At 61.8% G+C, this 17,229-nt stretch overlaps 1 protein-coding gene across 3 annotated transcripts; it reads right to left on the bottom strand.

The window, feature by feature from the left end:
• Positions 1 to 714: 714 nt before the first annotated feature.
• Positions 715 to 17,212, bottom strand: MED16 (mediator complex subunit 16). Of its 3 annotated transcripts, none has more exons than XM_057540950.1 (17): positions 17,062 to 17,212; positions 15,521 to 15,698; positions 14,850 to 14,957; positions 14,400 to 14,569; positions 11,519 to 11,950; positions 10,744 to 10,849; positions 8,550 to 8,705; positions 7,561 to 7,772; positions 6,596 to 6,802; positions 5,416 to 5,626; positions 4,873 to 5,006; positions 4,500 to 4,692; positions 3,785 to 4,001; positions 2,591 to 2,674; positions 1,940 to 2,082; positions 1,434 to 1,471; positions 715 to 766 (listed from the first exon to the last, which is right to left on the bottom strand). In XM_057540950.1, exons 2-15 carry the CDS (start codon positions 15,651 to 15,653, stop codon positions 1,956 to 1,958), a joined length of 2,490 nt encoding a protein of 829 aa, XP_057396933.1. In that variant the 5' UTR covers positions 15,654 to 15,698; positions 17,062 to 17,212; the 3' UTR covers positions 715 to 766; positions 1,434 to 1,471; positions 1,940 to 1,955. The 3 variants fall into 3 exon arrangements, with proteins under 3 accessions (XP_057396933.1, XP_057396935.1, XP_028020850.1); XM_057540952.1 differs by having other exon boundaries at positions 15,521 to 15,662; XM_028165049.2 differs by lacking the exons at positions 715 to 766; positions 1,434 to 1,471; positions 1,940 to 2,082; positions 2,591 to 2,674 and adding an exon at positions 2,689 to 3,044.
• Positions 17,213 to 17,229: the final 17 nt, after the last annotated feature.

Below are 17,229 nucleotides of genomic sequence, written 5' to 3'. Positions count from 1 at the left end.
GACCCCTGTGCCTGGCAGACACTAGGTGCTCAATAAATGCTGACAGAGCAGGAGAGCAGCACACACAGGGGCAGAACCACATGCCTGTGGAGAGGGAGGGAGGCTCCGGGGGCGAGGGGGCTGCCGGGTGGCGCCCAGGACACCGACAAGACACCAGCCACCCAGTGGGGACGTTTACTGGTCTGCCCAGGTCAGAGACGGCGGTCGCGAGGGCTCAGCAGTGACAGGTACAGGTGAGGAACCCGAAGCAGACGCCCGGGCTGGTGTCACTGACAGTGGCCACTGGACACCCGGCAGGTTCATGTGGGATGTTCTGAAGGACAGAGGCCTGAGCTGTCCTGGACCCTCTGAGCTGGGACCTGGGAAATCCAGGGCGGTCACTGCGCTCTGGGGTCCCAGGGGTCGGGACACAGCCGTGGCTCTACCCGGGGCAGTGAGATCCTCAGGGCAGGCCCAGGCCTGTCTCAGTCACCACCTGTTATGGTGGCCATGCGGCCAGGCCCTCCACCCGGATCCGCCAGTAGGCTCCGAGGAAGAAAGAGCAGGGCCCGCTGGGCCGAGGCTGCCAACTTGAGGCTTCAGGCCGTGTCCTCACCTGCCCTGCCGGTTACAGAGGTGCTGGCGCAGCTGATAAGGGCCCAAAAGCATAGTTCAAGGGTGGCATTGTCTCACGCACCCAATGAAGGTCTGGAGTGCGTGGCTGCTCTGTGACCAGCAAGGGGACAGCGTGCCTTTCCTTTAAACCCATCGGGAATCCACTGACATTCTGCACAGCAAAGGAAACCATAAACAAAACGAAAACAACCTACAGAATAGCAGAAAATATTTGCAAACGACGCGACCAACAAGGGCTTAATTTCCAAAACACACAGCTCATACAACTCAATATTAAAAAAACAAACAACCCAATCAAAAAAATGGGCAGAAGATCTAAATAGACATTTTTCCAGAGAAGACATACAGATGACCAACAGGCACATGAAAAGACGCACAACATCGCTAATTATTAGAGAAGAGCAAATCGAAACTACAACAAGGTATCACCTTACACCAGTCAATATGGCCATCATTTAAAAGTCTACAAATGACAAATGCTGGAGAGGGTGTGGAGAAAAGGGAACCCTCCTGCACTGTTGGTGGGAATGTAAATTGGTGCAGCCACTGTGGAAAACAGTATGGAAGTTCCTCAAAAAACTAAAAATAGAACTACCATATGATCCATTCCTGGGCAAATGTCCAGACAAAACTATAATTCAAAAAGACACATGCACCCCAATGTTCACAGCAGCACTATTCACAATAACCAAGACATGGAAACAACCCAAATGTCCATCGACAGATGAATGAATAAAGAACATGTGGTATATATACATATATATACACACACACACACAAAAGAATATTACTCAGTCATAAAAAGAATGAAATAATACCATTTGCAGCAACATGGATGGATCCAGAGATTATCATACTAAGTGAAGTAAGTCAGAAAGAGAAAGACAAATATCATACAATATCATTTACATGTGAAATCTAAAATATGACACAAATAAACTTATTTACCAAACAGAAACAGACTCAGACATAGAATACAAACTCATGGGTACCAAAGGAGAGAGGGATAAATTAGGAGTGTGGGATTAGAAGATACACACTGCTACATATAAAATAGATAAATGACAAAGTCCTATGGTATAGCACAGAGAACTATATTCAATATCCTGTCATAAACCATAATGGAAAAGAGTAGCAAAAAGAACATGTGTGTGTACATATATGTATATATAAAAATTTATATACTGTGTTATATACCAGAAACTAACAACCTTGTAAATCAACTACAATGAAATTTTTAGAAAAGTTATCCAACTAGTAATTAAAGACCATATTCACCAGACAAGAAAAAAAAAAAAAAAGAAAAGAAAAAGAATCTACTTACAAGGGCCTGGGCGCAGTCAGGGGTAGCTGAGGGGCATCCGCCACCAGAGCCCCCCACACAGGCAGTTCTTGATCCAGCGCTGCTCCCACTGTTTGACAGCCGTGGTCTTGTTGGGTGACTTGAGCATGGTGACACAGCCGCACCTGCGGGCAGAGTCGGGAGGGTGGGCCACTAGGCAGGGTTGGGTGGTGGCCACAGGGCCTTTGCACATGCTGTTCCACCCCAGGAATGCTGTTCCCTGCAGCCCCCACTCCCCCCACACTGATCTAATTCCTCCACATCCTTCTGTCCCAGTTCAGATACCACCCCCTCACCTCCCTCAGTGGACAGAGGAGGGGTTGTGGGTCTGAGTCCTGGCTCAGCCCGTCCCTAGTGGTGTGACCCTGGGGTCGTCTGGCAGCACTCGGGGCCACGTTTGCAAAGCACAGCACTGCTGCAGTCACTCCTTCATGTCTGCACTTGTCAGGTCACTAGGAGCCCCTCAAGGGCAGACTCGGGTCAGCCGCTCACCGCTGGGCCACCCCGGCCCTTTATGAAGACCGCCTGGGGCACCCGCTCAGCAGCCCCACAAGGGAGGCACTCCAGGACCCCCGTTCCCAGGCGGGAAACCGCCGGTGGCAGAGCGGGCCCGGCGTCTGCTGCAGCGCTCACCTGGTGCAGGCCTTGCAGGCCTCCGTCGGGTAGGCGCCCAGGTGCAGCCTCCGCAGGTGGTCCATCTTGGGCTGGCCCGGCGCCCTGACAGAGAGGGGCATGGGAGTGGCTCGGGGGCGTACACGCACGCATGCGCACGCACGCACGCACACGCACGCACAGGCCAGCACAGGTCCCTCTCTTAAAGGCAAAGCGTGCATGACGCACGCTCGCCAGGGAACAGGGAGAGTCCGCAAGCGGGGCTTCTATACGCCCTCCGCCCACAGACCCCCGGCCGGGGTCGGGGTGGCGGCCCAGAACCGCCGCGACGTCTGAGAGCCTGGCACCCAGAGCCCGTCAGAGAGGACCTGGGGCTGGGGCGGGGCGGCCCGTTATGCTCGTATCACACGTTTGAAAACTTCTGAGAGTGTGAAACCCCTTGTGCGACCAGCCACCTCTCCTTGTAAAGTTTTTTCTGAAACCGAAGCACAAACCACAGCGTGTGATTCATCAGGCTGTTCCTCCCACAGCGAGACATGCAAGAAAATGCGGAAGGTGGAGAAGCAAGGCCCAGAGCGCTTCCCGGGGAGGCAGGGACGCGAACCTCCGCTTGGGGATTCATCGCTCGAGCACCATTTCAGGCAGGCAGCCTGTGGGGTGCTGGGTTTGGGTCCTGGCCGGCTGCCTTCTGACTGCATCTCTGAGGTTCAGTTTCCTCGTCTGTTAAATGGGGACAAACCCCCACCCCAAGGCACTGCTGGGCAGTCGTGAGCTCACTCAGCAGGGGTGGGCTGTCCAGACCCCACACATTCCAAAGAATGGCTCCTGAGGTCACCTTTAAGCCCTGGGAGGTCTGCCTGAGAGGGTTCTGATTCCCTGGGGCCTCCGGCCCCACCAGGCAGTCCAGGCTACAGTGAGATTTACGGTGGGGGACTGGGGCGTCAGCTTGAGCTCTGAAAGGGCTGGAGCCCAAGTAACCAAGGTCAGCCACGTGGGCCCTCCAGGCAGGCGGTGACAGACCAGAGGGAGGATGATGTCACCCAGACAAGCGAGGGCACAGATCAGCCCAGGCCGAGGCAACTGGATGGAGGGAAGTGACCAGGAGGGGAGAGAGGGTGGAGGTGGGGGAGTCTCGGGAGCAGCACTGAGGTCAGGCTGGAAGGAAGCAGCGGGCACAGCACGTGCAAAGGCCCCGAGGCAGAAACGGGTACGCACCTGATGAGGCCGTCCAGCTGCAAGCTGGTGGCACTGCCGGGCAGAGCGGGAGGCTTGCCGAAGTGCAGACGCAGCGGCTGCTTGGGCTGCAGGCGGCTGACGAGGCCGTCGCTGACGGGCAGCCAGTCCAGGCTGGGGATGAGCAGCTGGCTGGGCAGCAGGCAGCACTCGTCAACGAGCGCCTCATCCGGCTCGCTCGTGGGGCCCTCATCGCGGCCTGCGGGGAGGGGACCACGGGGACATCTTGCTCAGCAGCCCTGCCCAGAGCGCTGCCCACCCAGGAGGCATCATGGCCTCCTCAGAGCTCACAGAGCACCAGGCGCAGGCCCCAGCCCTGCCCCGATTTCCTGAGTGGCCCTGGGAAGCTCCTTCCCCTTCTCGGGCCTCAGTCCTCTCCTCTGTAAAATGGGGACCCACTTATTCATTTAAAAAATATGCAGCGAACACTGGGTGCCCTTCCTGGCATCACGGATGTGACAACGATAGAGCCTGGCCACAGAAACACACGACCTGGTGACACAGACAAACAAGTGCCTAAGAGTGGCTGATGTTAACGAGCACACACACTGTGCCTGGACCTGTGTTGGGTGCTGGGGGAACAGTGGGGGCCACGACAGAGCCAGTTTGACCTGTGGGAGCTTATATTCTGCTGGGGGGACTCAGCCAGGGCTTGTATCTTGGTGGCGGAACAACAGTAAAGAGCTGGGCGTCTTACAGCAGATCCAGAGCTTGGTGAGCAGGCGGAAGAGCAGGGACATGCTGTCCTGGGTGTCAGAGGTGGCCGTGTACACAGGCAGGCAGCCGGGCTTCAGCAGGCCCCAGATGCGGATGACGACCATCAGCTCCCGCAGCAGGCCCAGCGACATGCCATCCCGCAGGAAGCTGTGGCCGGGCCGCAGCGGGGAGCCCTGTGGGGAGAAGGGCTCAGGTGGCTTACTTCAGCGTGTGCAGCATCCGAGGACCTCAGCAGGCCCTGGGGGGAGGGGTCTTCTGGGAGGGGCAGGGGCAGGGAGGTGGGGCTTCAGGGGACAAGGCCAGGGGTGGGGCTCCTGGGTGGGTGGGGCTTCCAAGCAGGAGCGCGGGCGCACCTGGTTGGGCAGACTAGCCAGCAGGTAGAGCACGAAGTCGCCCACCCACTGCAGGAGCTGCTGCAGCGCCTGGAGCGTGTTCATGTCCAGGACGAACTCCTCCGTCTTGAGGTTGATCATGACCTTGTCAATGTCTGGGAGGGGACAGCCAGTCAGGGGCAGTCAAAACCTCACATGTGCCCATCAGCACGCACGGTGAGCTGGGCCCACCCCCACAGGCCGACGTGGTGAACAAGCAAATGAGGGATGGGCCTGGCTGAGCCTAGGACCCTGGAGGGCGGGGTTGGAGGGAGGGGCTCTGGGTGTCCACCGCTGGCCTTCAGAACGCTCTGCCCGCCCCTCGGACCCCCTGTGCCGGGCACCCTGCAGCTCCCGCCAGCCTCCAGGCCTCCACACTGGCAGTGCCCCTGGTGATGCCATCCCCAGGCTGGGTCATCTTTGTTCCCATTAACGCCCACCGTGTGTCCCCAACACCCCACACATGCGCAACGGCCAAGGGGTCCTCTACAGCCAGGGCAGCCTGCAGGACAGGGCAGGACCCACCAACGTCCGTGATCTTGGCGCAGATCTCCGTCAGCCGGTCGCCGGGACTCTTGTCGGGCGTGTTGAGCACGTGCGGGCGCAGCAGCGACTTGAGCGTGGAGCTGGCGGCGATGAGGAAGAGCTTGGCATGGTACTCGCACACGCGGGTCACTGCGCAGGGCGACAGCTTGCAGAGCGAGGCCTTCATGGCCAGGATCCGGGTAGAGAGGACCTGGGGGGTGGAGGATGTGAGTGGGCGGGGCACGCACCTGAGGCGCAGTGGAGAGCGAGGCGCTGGGCCAGCCGGGCAAGCCGCAAACCCTCTCTGGGCCTCGCCCTCCTCATGGCGGAACCAGGTAGGAGGACCTTCCTCACAGGATGGCAGGGTCTCAACCTGCAGGCGCGTGTGCCCCAGGGGCCCGAGGGCCACGCCTGGGACACCTCACGACTGGGGGCGCTCCTGGCATGAAGTGGGTGGGGCCACAGATGCAGCTCCACCCCCCACAGTTCCTGAAACCTGTTGTCTCCCAGGATGACTGGAGGACTTGAAGCATAAAGATGCTTGCATACAGGGAACCCCCTGGTGGTCTGGTGGTTAGGACTCTGCGCTCTCACTGCAGAGGGCCCAGGTTCAATCCCTGGCGGGGGAACTAAGATCCCCCAAGGCATGAGGGGTGCGGCCAAAAAAACAAAAAACAAAAATGCTTGCACACAGCTCTGCCCGATAACAAGAGATCTGATCACTCCTGGCGTCCCTGGCTCTGAACCCAGCTCCGTCCTGTGCTGTTCCCCGGGTCATGCTCCCGGGTCAGGCCCAGCACTCTCACATCTCAGCAGGTTGCTAATGGGCATGGGAGCTCTCCTTCCTGTTTTCTCCTCAACGGCTGGCCCAGAGGACAACTTCAGATTCTTAGCAGCGCTGACCTCTACAGCTGCCCCGCTGAACTCGGAGGGGGGGCTCCGGGTTTTACAGGCACGCCACCATGGCGTCTGAACGATCACTTCTCCCTGGCTCGCCCGTCGGTAAAACTCCCGTTTACTGCTCTTATGCACAAGCAAAGGCATCCAAAGCCACCCAGAGGCAGGTGGCGTCAGGCCCACAGCCACGCACTCCTGGGCTGAGGCAGCAGCGAGAGGTGTGCCGTCTGGCCTGCGGTCACCCTGACGGAGGGACCAGGCAGCAGCCAAGGGGGGCGGGCACCTGCTGCAGCTCGGCCTTCTGGCGCGTGTACTCCTCATGCAGCTTCTCCACCAGGCTCTGCACCATGTTGGGCTGCACGTGCAGCAGGATGTCCCACCAGTCGTAGCCGGTCACCATGCAGTACTCCAGCAGGAAGAGCAGGTGCCGCAGGGCCAGCCCCGCGTCCAGCGAGTGGCCCATGGAGGGCGAGATGCGCAACATGCTCAGCTGTGGAGGAGAGGGCGGGGTGTGAGGGGGTGGGGCCCGACGGGCAGCTGGGGGCAGGGAGGGCACGGCCGGCGCGGGGCCCAGGCCTGCCCGCTGTCCTGTCACACGGGAGGGCTGCAGAGCTACAACCCAGCCACGTGGCGTGAATGGGGGCCACAAGCCCCAGGTTTCCATAGCTGTGGCGATTCCCACATAGGGTCTGAAAGGCCCCCTAGCCGGCAGGGCGCCTGTCCGGTGATGGGGCCTGCAGGTCCACTTGGGGAACCCTGGGAACACAGACCTCGTGCTCCTGAGAAGCCCAACCCACCACCCGGAGACACCGAGGATGGGGCCGGAACAGAAATCACAGGGTGCCCGACAGCAACTCACAGGAGCCCACTGCGGGGGGCCGGGGGGCACGCGCACGTGGGTGTGAGTGCGCAAACGTGTGCACGTGTGTGAACGTGCCAGTAGGACAAATGTGAGGTGTGAGCGTACAAGGGTGTGAATGAGCGTGCAAACACACGGGCAGGTGTAAGCGAAAGCGTGAGTGTGTGAGAGTGGCTGTGAGGCTGCCCGCCCTCCTGCCAGGCCACAGACAGATTCCCCCGGGAACCAGGAGGCCAACTCGCAGAGCACCTGCTGCGCACTGGGGGCCTAGGGCTCCTTGACGTCAGAGCAGCACCCTAAGGGCCCCCACTTCCTGAGCGCGGCCCCCCCCCACAGACAGCAGCACGGGGACCCCGCCTCACCCTCGGTCCCCCCGGGACAGCACTGACCCTGCCGTGGTTGTCGATGCCCACGAGGGCCAGGGAAGTCCAGGAGAGCTGCATGGCCTTGAAGTGGACGGCGGGGCCTGTGGTCCGAGGGCGCTTGATAGCCGGCTCGTCCACGGAGCGCGGGGCTGCGGAGCTATAGAAGATGGCCATGGTCTGCAGCGAGAGCCGGTGCACGATGTGGACGCTGCCGTCATGGAAGGCCAGGGCCAGCCCTGGGGGCACGTGTAGGGTCAGGCGGCCGAACCCAGCTCTGGACGATGGGAAAGGGCTGCCACCACGCCCAGCAGAGGCTGTGCTAAGGAGTGGCGTGAGCCCCAAGCCACCGGGGTGCACCACCCCCCAGTGGGGTCCAGTCCTGGCTAACCGGCCCCCGAATCGGTGGAGCAGACTGCACCCTGTCTGGGCACCTCTGCCCCGCTCCCCTGCGGCCAGCACTAAGTTTGGCCAACGTAAGGCAACAGGTGACTTCCAGGAGGACAAGTGGGAGGGGCAGGCGGAGAGGACAGCAGATGGAAAGGGCCTGGGCCTGATGTACACAAAGGGCCTCGGGGCGGAACAGAGGCCAGTGAGCTCAGGGGCTCCTAGAACCCAAAGCCCATAATCCACAGCAGGGGGCTGGGGGGCTGCCCTGGGCCGGCACCAACACAGCCAGCCTGACTCACCCAGGGTCACAGACGCCAGGGCCCAAACCCAGAATCTCCACATGAGGTACTACAACGGGGGTGGGCATGGGCATGGGAGGGAAGCTTATCTGGAAAGTTTTCCCCAAGTTCCCAGCCTCCCCTGTGGACTGCTAACAGCCCTCTACATAGTAAAGAGCACAGCTTGACGGTGGCCTCACAGCCCTTTGAGCCCATCAGATCCTGAAAGCAGCACCCTCGGCCCCACTGGGACTGACGTGAGGCCGGGGGCCAGGCTCCCAGGACCCTGTGACGGAAGCCCAAGCTCAGGGCCCACCCCCTTCCCCCGGGGGCTCTGAGACACCGTACCGAGGCCGGGGTAGAACTGGGTGTCGCTGGCCACCTTCAGGTCAGTGTTGGTGAGCGAGATGGGGAGCTTGGGCAGCGCCACGGCAGACACACGGTCCAGGTCGTTGGTGGCTGACAGGATCCGCCATTTGAGAATTGTGGGCTGTTTGTCTCCAACTAAAAGGAGGTGGGGGGGGACAGAGAGCAACAAAATGAAGACAAGACAGGGGGGTGGTGGTAGGGTGAACTGGGAGATTGAGATTGACATATATACACTAATATATATTAAATAGATAATGAGAACCTGCTGTATAAAAAAATAAATAAAATACAGAAAAAATTTAAAAAAAGAAGACAAGACAAACACGACAAGGACCCTGCCCCTCCTGGAGACCCAGCGAGCTCACGTGACTGGGGGGGGAAGGGCGGGGCACCCCAAAGGATCCGGTCCTGGGCCTTCACGGGAACAGGAGGAGGCACCCGCCTGGGCCACGAGGCTGTCAGGTGGCGGGGGCGGCTCCACCTTGTCCCCTCGAAGGAGCCAACGTGCTGAGAAGGGGAACCCACCCCCGACCCTGCCACCACACAAACCCCAAAGTTCCCCAGTGACTCGGCCGGCTTACGCGGGGTTCTGTCTCTGTGGTCTGAGAGGTCCTGGGTGGAAACCCAGCTCTCCCCATGAGCTGGACCGAAAGGTGGCCAAGACGGGCCCCTCCCTGCGCCCACACCCTCGGTGTGATCATGAAGCCCCCCAGCAAGGGGTGGGGTGGTTCCCGTCAATCTGGGGTTGGCCCCCGGCGCTGCGGGCGTGATGTGAGCAGAGGCTCAACGGCGCCCGTGCACCTGGACTCCAAGGTGACACTGAGGTGAGCCCGGGCGCCCAGCCAGCGGCCAGCACCCCAGCTGCCCTGGGGCGACAGCAGACACAGGGAACCAGGACGGGGCAGCGGAGGCGGCCTGGCCCAGCACCCTCCGGGCTGTGGTTCTGAGCCAGAGTCTGGGGCTGGTGTGTGACGCGGCAAAGCTGGCTGCGACAGCACGCCTCTACCCACCTGCCCTGAGAGCTCTTCTCTGGACGGCCCAGCACAAAGGGGCTCCTGGCAAACGTCACCCCACTGGGAGCCCGAGGCCCAGAGAGGGACGACGCTGAGCACAGCCGTAACGGCGACAGCTGCAGCGATGCCCAGGGAGGGAGGGTGAGCGGGCCAGGCACCCACACGCAGCCTGGCGGCCCCGGACATTCCTAGCTTAGAGGGGAGCGGCCGCTGTCAGAGGGGGAGCGGCTGCTGTCAGAGGGGGAGCGGCCGCTGTCAGAGGCTGAGCTGCTTGCCCAAGTCCACCGGGACCCACGCGTCCACCCAAGTCAGGCCGACCCCTGGAGCACGGGCTGGACAGTGGCTGGCAGAGCAGGGGCCTGAGGGGGAGGATGGGCTGGCGGGGGGCGCTTAGGGCAAAGGCAGGGAGGTAGGACAAGGGGCAGATCCAAGAGCCCACAGGCCGTGCGAAGCTAGGACGAGGGGCGGGGTGGGGGGAGGAGGTGTGGGTGAGCTCAGCACAGACCCTGCCGGCACTCGGACACCTGCATCAGAACAAGGCTCTACCAGCTGACGGGTGACGGCCCTTTCGCATGAGATGTGGTCCCGCTTGTGACAAGGTCCCAGGGTGTGCGTGGGGGCCATGACCCGCCTGACGGCCGCGCCCACGGCTACTAGGACAGAGGAAGGACGAGGGAAGGGCTGGGACCCCTTGTGGCCCTGCCGCCCCGCGGGGTCGCTCAGGAAAGGCAGCATGACCTTCTTCACATTTAGTTCCTCTGAGGCCACATCGAGCAGCTTAGGCAACCACCTGCGGGCAGACGGAGCCTCAAGGGGCCTCTTGACACGGCCCCTCGGCCACTCCAGGGCCAAAAGTGCTGCCATCAGCGGGAACACACCCCGTGTGGCTGCAGGTTCACCCCCGGCTTCCAGGGAAGTAGCTTTTCCGGCTTCCCAGCCACACAGGTGTCAGGAGGGGGGCCAGTCCCGGAGGGGGGCCAGTCCCAGCGGGGGACTCGGGGCTCCGCGTGGGTGTGGGGACAGAGAGGGAGGGAAGGGAGTGGCGGGCACGTTATTGGCAAACTCAGGTCACCCCCGCGCCTCGCCCTACCCAAGGGCTCCCAGAGGATCCCAGGTTCTCGGGAGGCTGCGTGTCCCTGGCTGGCCGGAGCAGGACTCACCGGCGGGCGAGAGCTGCTGGAAGATGTTGTTCACAGGGAGCCCCTCCTTGCGCAGAGACCAGCACTCCACCACGCTGCTGGTCTGGCTGGACGCACACAGCAACACCTGGGGGGGGCGGGCGGCTCGGTGAGGGGCCTGGACCAGCCCCTCGGCCTCTCCGGGCCTCCGGCTGCTCCACGGGGCTCACATCGGCACCCGCCTCACAGCCGCTGATTCCGACCCAGGTACACCCAGCCGGTGCCGCACCTGCCCCCACGACCCCGCCTCCCCTGGGGAAGGCAGTCACTCAAGGCACCCCCGGCGGGAAGCAAGGGGGCCGGGGAAACGTACTGGGACTTCGTGAAGCTGGGGGCTGATCAGTGCAAGGTTATGAGGGGACCCCGGTGCAGCTGGCTGAACCTCGCCCCCAGAAATGTCCCCATCCTGGTCCCAGGACCTGTGGATGTGTCACCTCATGGGGCAGAGGGAACTTCGCAGGTGGGATTAAGTTAAGGCCCCTGAGACGGGGACGACCCTGGATTCCCTGGGGGCCCTAGTGTCATCCCAGGGTCCTTATAAGAGGGAGGCGGGAGGGTCAGAGGCAGAGAGAGACGGGAGATGCTGCGCTGCTGGCTGTGAGGATGCAGGAGGGGCCGCGAGCCAGGGAGGCGGCGCCTCTAGAAGCTGGAAAAGGTGGGAACTGATGCTCCCCTGGAGCCTCCGGAAGGACCAGCCCTGCCCACGCGTGGGTTTAGCCCCGAGCTATCCTGCCACGGGGTGGCCGGGCGGGCACACCTGCTCTGACATGTCTCGGGCCAGAAACTTGAGGTGGGTGATGGCGGGGAGCCGGTCCCGGCGGTTGAGGTCGGTGGTGCAGCGCATGAAGAGCGAGGGCAGGATCTCGGTGTCGATGCGGCACTTCTCATTGACGACGCTCACGCACACCTTGTAGAACTGCACTGGGGATGCGCTGCTGCCGTCTGCCGTGGCCACCACGATGTTGCCGCCGCCCGTGAAGGCGATGTCGGCCAGGGCCACACGGCCACGCAGCCGGCACAGGCTCTCCGTCGAGGTCAGCACTTGCCCGCTGGGCTTGAGCAGGGACACGGTGACCAGGCCGCTGACCGTCACTGCAATCCAGCCCTCCATGGGCTTGCCCCCAAACAGCGTGAGCGATGGTGAGAACTTGACTCGGGAGAACTTCTCGCCAAAGCTGGAGGCGCCCGACTGTGGGGGAGGGGGAGGGGTCAGCTCGGGGCAGCACCAGCCCCGGGCACATGCTTGGCCTTCAGGGGTCTGCCTTTGTGACCCCAGGACGCCCTTCTGGGAGTCGCACCCTTGGGAACATGGAGGAACCACGTGGCAGAAGCCACGAGAACATGAACTTGAGTTCAGATCCTGCCTCAGCCACTCAAGCACTGTGTGACATGGGCCTCTCTGACCCTCAGTATCCTCATCTGTACATCCGAGGACTGTGGTGAGGATGACACGGCTCAACACGCGCAGGACAGGACCCACCATGTTTTCCTCACAGGGTCAGACACTCAGTATTTTTGGTTTTGTGAGCCAAGTGGTCTGCTGCAACCACTCAGCTCTTTCCCTGCGTCTGCAGCAAAGAGAAGCAGCCGCCAGTGAGACTGTTTACAAAGTGGGCGAGCGAGCGGGCTGCAGTTTACAGACCCCGGAGGTAAAGCATTCCGGCTGTGCTGCAAAGTACAGCTGCCACTGCTATTTTACCTTTCCAAACCAGGTTTAAGTTACAATTAACGTACAGCAAAACCCACCTCTTCTCGGCTTTCGGTTCAAGGAGTTGACAACCACCCCATTGTGGAAACCGCTCAGGAACGTTTCCACTCCCCTCGGAGGGGCCCTCAGGCCCCCAGCCAACCCCCGCCCGGGCCCTGGTTTCTGTCCCCAGCTGTGCCTTTCCTGGCGTTCCACCCGGGTGGACCCGGGGGCAGCCTGCGCGCCGGGTTCCCTTCAATCCGTGCAACACGTCTGTCACTGAACCAGCACGAGCTGGAGACTAAGCAGGGCTCTCTGGGCAGTGGGAGAGTATGTGCCCTCTCTGTCTGGGGAGCAGACCCACAGGGCCAGGCGTCCAGGGAGGGCAGGGCTGACCACGGCCCCAACAGAGACTTCCGGACGTGGGGGTGCTGGCAGTGTTGGAAAGAAAGAAGCAAAAGCCCCCAGATGACCCCCGAGGAGAGACGCTGGCAGTTTGAGAAAGAAACGTCCCACAGAGAGAAAGGTCCAGAAGGTTAGGCAGCAAGGCCTGCAGTTAGAATCCCTACCAAGGGGAGAGGGGACAGACGCCTGACCTCAACATCATGGGCTTCGAGAGCCGTGTACATGCCCGAGCGTTTTAAATGAGCACATACGTCTTTTATAATTTAGAGACAAAGGTATGTGGTAAGAAGAACAGTAACCCTGATGTTCGCAACAGCGTGGACAGACCTTGAAAACACGACGCTAATGAGAGAAGCCAGACACAGAAGGACACATGGTGTGTGATTCCATTGATGGGAAACATCCAGAACAGGCAAGTCCACAGGGACAGACAGTGGGTTCATGGTTGCCAGGGGCTGGGGTGGGGAAGGGGAGTGAGGCTAATGGGGACAGACTTCCTTTGAGTTGAAAAGAATGGTCTGGGGCTTCCCTAGTGGCGCAGTGGTTAAGAATCCGCCTGCCAATGCAGGGGACACGGGTTTGAGTCCTGGTCCGGGAAGATCCCACATGCCATGGAGCAACTAAGCCCGTGCGCCACAACCACAACTACTGAGCTTGCGCGCCTAGAGCCCGTGCTCCGCAACAAGAGAAGCCACCGCAATGAGAAGCCTGCACACGGCAACGAAGAGTAGCCCCCACTCGCCACAACTAGAGAAAAGCCCACGCGCAGCAATGAAGACCCAACGCAACCATAAATAAACAAATAAAGGAAATAAAGAAAGAAGATACTAAAAAAAAAAGGTCTGAAATTGACTGTGGTGATGGTTGTACTAGCCTGTGAAGATACTAAGTAAACCACCAGTCTGTATACTTCAGGTGAGTGAACCATACTAAGCGACTTGTATCTCAATAGAGCTGTTACATGAAAAAAGAGAACAGACAAAGGGAAGGCAGCACGCACCCCCTGCCCCCGCCCCCGCCCCCGGCGGCCTGGAGCCAGCGCGCATGCACTGCTGCCAGATGCGGACAGTTAACTGTCCCCAGGCCCTGCACCGGGCACAGGGAGCAGACACGGGGAAGGGATGGGAGAAAAGCCACTTCCCACAGCACCAACCCAGGAGGGGCTCCTGGCTCTGCGGAGCAGCGGCAGAGCAAGCCACGTGCGCCCCCGCAGCCCCACCGAGCCCTCTCAAGCCTTCTCGCGCTGAACCCTCACCACGGCCAGCGGCGGCCCCACTTGATGGTAAGGAGAGCGACGGGTGAGGCGTGGCATCGCGATCTGAGTTCAGCACCCTGCACCCAGGCGGCTCCCCTCTCGAGGGGACGCTGGGCTGAACCGTGGGGTACAGGCAGGAACTCTGGGATCTCACCACGTCAGTCACACGGGGGCTGCTGGCCACACGGGTGCTGACCCTGCACGGCAGGTGTGAGCCGGGCCCGGGCGAGGCAGACCAAAGGGTGCTGGTGACACAAGAGGAGGAGCCGCGCCCCCAGGTGGGACACCCACCTTTTCCACGTGCAGGGCCAGCTTCACACCGTTGTGCAGCCACGACAAGGCCACGATGGGGTCCCCCTCCACCAGGCTGCCCACGGGGCTCTCCCAGCTGTTGGCCAGGTGGTCGGCCATGCTCCAGCACTTGATTTGCCCATCGGCATCAGCCGACAGCAGCCTCGAGCCTGTGCGGGGTGGGGCGGGGGGCAAACCCGCGTCACAAGCCCCCCCCTCACTGTCCATCAGGGGCCGGGGTGGGAGAGGCCGGCCTGGGGGCAGTAGAGCAGGGAGGGGCACAGGCGAGTCCGGAAAGGGCTCTGGACAGCAGGAGTGGGCAGAGCAGGGCCCGCAAAGCCACAGGTCAAGGCTTAGAGTCCCAGCTCTGGACACCGGGGCCGGGGCCAGGACCAGGAAAAGAGCGAGCAGGTGGCCCTGGGAGTCAGGGTCAAGGAGAGCTGCCCTCACCTGACTGGTCCCACTCGAGGCAGGTGATGGCTTCGCTGTGCTCCGAGCGGATGGAGTGCACATCCCAGGGGTGCTCGGTGTCCAGGATGTGGATCATGCGGGTCAGGTCTGTGAGGGACGGTGCGGTCAACACGGCAACAACAGCCGGGTGCCCGACGACCCCGGGGGCATCGGGGAGGAAGCAGCAAAGCCCCGGCCACAGGGACTCAGGAGCCGCTGCTGACACGCCGGCGGCCCGAGTACAGATGGAGCGGCCCATGACCCTGCCTCCAGTGGGGCAAAGGAGACGTAGAAAACGGCACCGGAAGAAAACAAACCCCAAATGCTAACACTGGGCATCTCTCCGTGGAAACTAACAGCTGGTTCTTTCCCTCATCCTAAGTTTCTGTGTTTTTCTACTTCCCTCTCCTGAGTGCACGTCACTCAGTGGCAGAGACAACACGGGCCCGGCTGGCAGAGTGCACCTCAAAGCCAGGTGGTGACACGTTTGGTCTGGAAAACTCAGGCAGGAGCTTCAGCAAGCTGCATGGGGCCACCCACCCCCGGCCCCGGCCATCTCACGGGGTGCTCCCAGCGCCCCCGGCTCCAGGCCCTCTGAGCTCCTCGCCACCCCTCATCTTGGAGGAGGAGACCCTGTGGGAGCCGGGGATGGGGGGGGACAGCTGGCGCACCCTGGTCATCACTCCGCAGGTCCGTGGTGAAGGCGATGAGGTTACGGCAGGACCAGGTGCAGGCCAGGGGCACCGACGGGCAGTGGGTGCTCTTGGGCCATTTCTCCCACTCGCAGATGTAAGCCAGGTCCATTGTGCCCACCTGCCAAGGTCACACACGGAGGACAGTCACCAGCTCCTGCAGGAGGGAGGACTGGCTTGTCATCGATGTTCACGCAGCACCTGCAGGACCCCAAGGGCAGTGCTGGACACTGGGCTAGTGCGGGGGACAAAGTGGACTCAACCCCTGCCCCACACGTGGCAGGGGAGCTGCATTTTACTCATGCGTGGCCAGGGAGGCCTCCCTGGTGGAGGTGTGAGGGATCGAGGCAAGCAGCCTGAAGGAAGAGCATTCCAGGTGGACGGAAAAGCCAGTGCAAAGAACCAGAGGCTGGACTGAGTCTGGGCACTCAAGGAGTGGCATGGGACCCTGCGGGGCAGGAAAAGGGTGAGTGAGGGGGCGGGGCAAAGTAAGGGTGGGGAGGGGACACGACAGGTTGTGCAGGGTCTGGGGGGTTTCACCCTGAGGGAGGTGGCAGCCCCAGGAGGGCTGAGGCCTGTTTATGTTTCACAGGCCACTCTGGCTGTCTGGAGGGCGAGGCTGGGGGACAGGGTTGGGGTGACTGCACTGGTCCAGGTGAACAAAGCTGGGGACAGTGCAAACTGTGAGGAGCGACAGGGTAGGACCCGGGTCTATCCTTAAGGAGGAGTCCACGGACATCCAAGAGCACCGGTGGGGCTGCCTTTGACAGAGGCTGGGAGGGGGCCGGGCAGCAGCTTGGTGCCGGGCTTCCACAGGTAACTGTAACAACGCGAACGGTGAACGTTTCCTCAGCGCGCTCCATGCGCCGGGCATCGATTAAGGTTATTTCTTTTCACCTTTACCAAAGCGCAGTGAGACTGGGAGTACGATCGGCCCCGTCTTCCTCAATCACGACCCCCAGGCCCCAGGCTTCTTCAAGTCCTGCCCGGGAACACCGAGGCCCCGCCCACAAGCCCCTTCAACAGTCTTTAAGCTCTGCCCCCAAAGCCTTCCGGCCCCGGCCCCTACAGTATTTGCTTTCCACACCCCACTCCCAATTTGCCCCTTGTGTCCCCAGGCCCGGCCCAAACTCTGTTTTCATCCCAGGGTCTCCCAAACAACCCCAAGGCCCCGCCTCCATACACCTGGCCCTCCAGGTCGCGCCCCCAAGCCTCCCCACAACGCACCTCAGGCCCTCCCCGGGGAGGTATAACCTTAGGCCCCGCCCCGATTTCCCCCTGCTCCGGATGCCCCGACCCCCGGGCCGCCTCAGGTCCCCCCGTTTCCGCCACGACCCCCAGACCCCGCCCAGCGCACTCAGGCCGCGTACCCAGCACCCTTTGCTCTCCAGGCCCGCCCTCTGACCCCACAGGCCCCGCCCCGGGCCCGCTAGTTACCGCCTTCCCCGGCCGGCGCTCCCCGCTGCCGCGGCGCCGTCCGGAGCCCGGCCGACCGCCCGAGCTCCCAGCCCCGCAGTCACCGGGCCGGCCTGTGCGCCCAGCCGAGCGGGTGGCCGCAGCCTGCACTCGCCCTAATGCCCCGGCTCTGCCGCCGCCATCTTCCCAGGAGCAAAGATTCGCCCACGCAGCGCAGCCGCTTCCCGGAGACTTCTGGGACGGCAGCGGCTCCGGCTCCGCCCCCTTCCGGT

The sequence above is a fragment of the Balaenoptera acutorostrata genome, chromosome 2 (genome assembly GCF_949987535.1).
Source record: "Balaenoptera acutorostrata chromosome 2, mBalAcu1.1, whole genome shotgun sequence".
NCBI classification, from domain to species: Eukaryota; Metazoa; Chordata; class Mammalia; order Artiodactyla; family Balaenopteridae; genus Balaenoptera; species Balaenoptera acutorostrata.
Note: the sequence above shows the minus strand (reverse complement) of the source record. Positions and strands in the feature narration are given on the sequence as shown.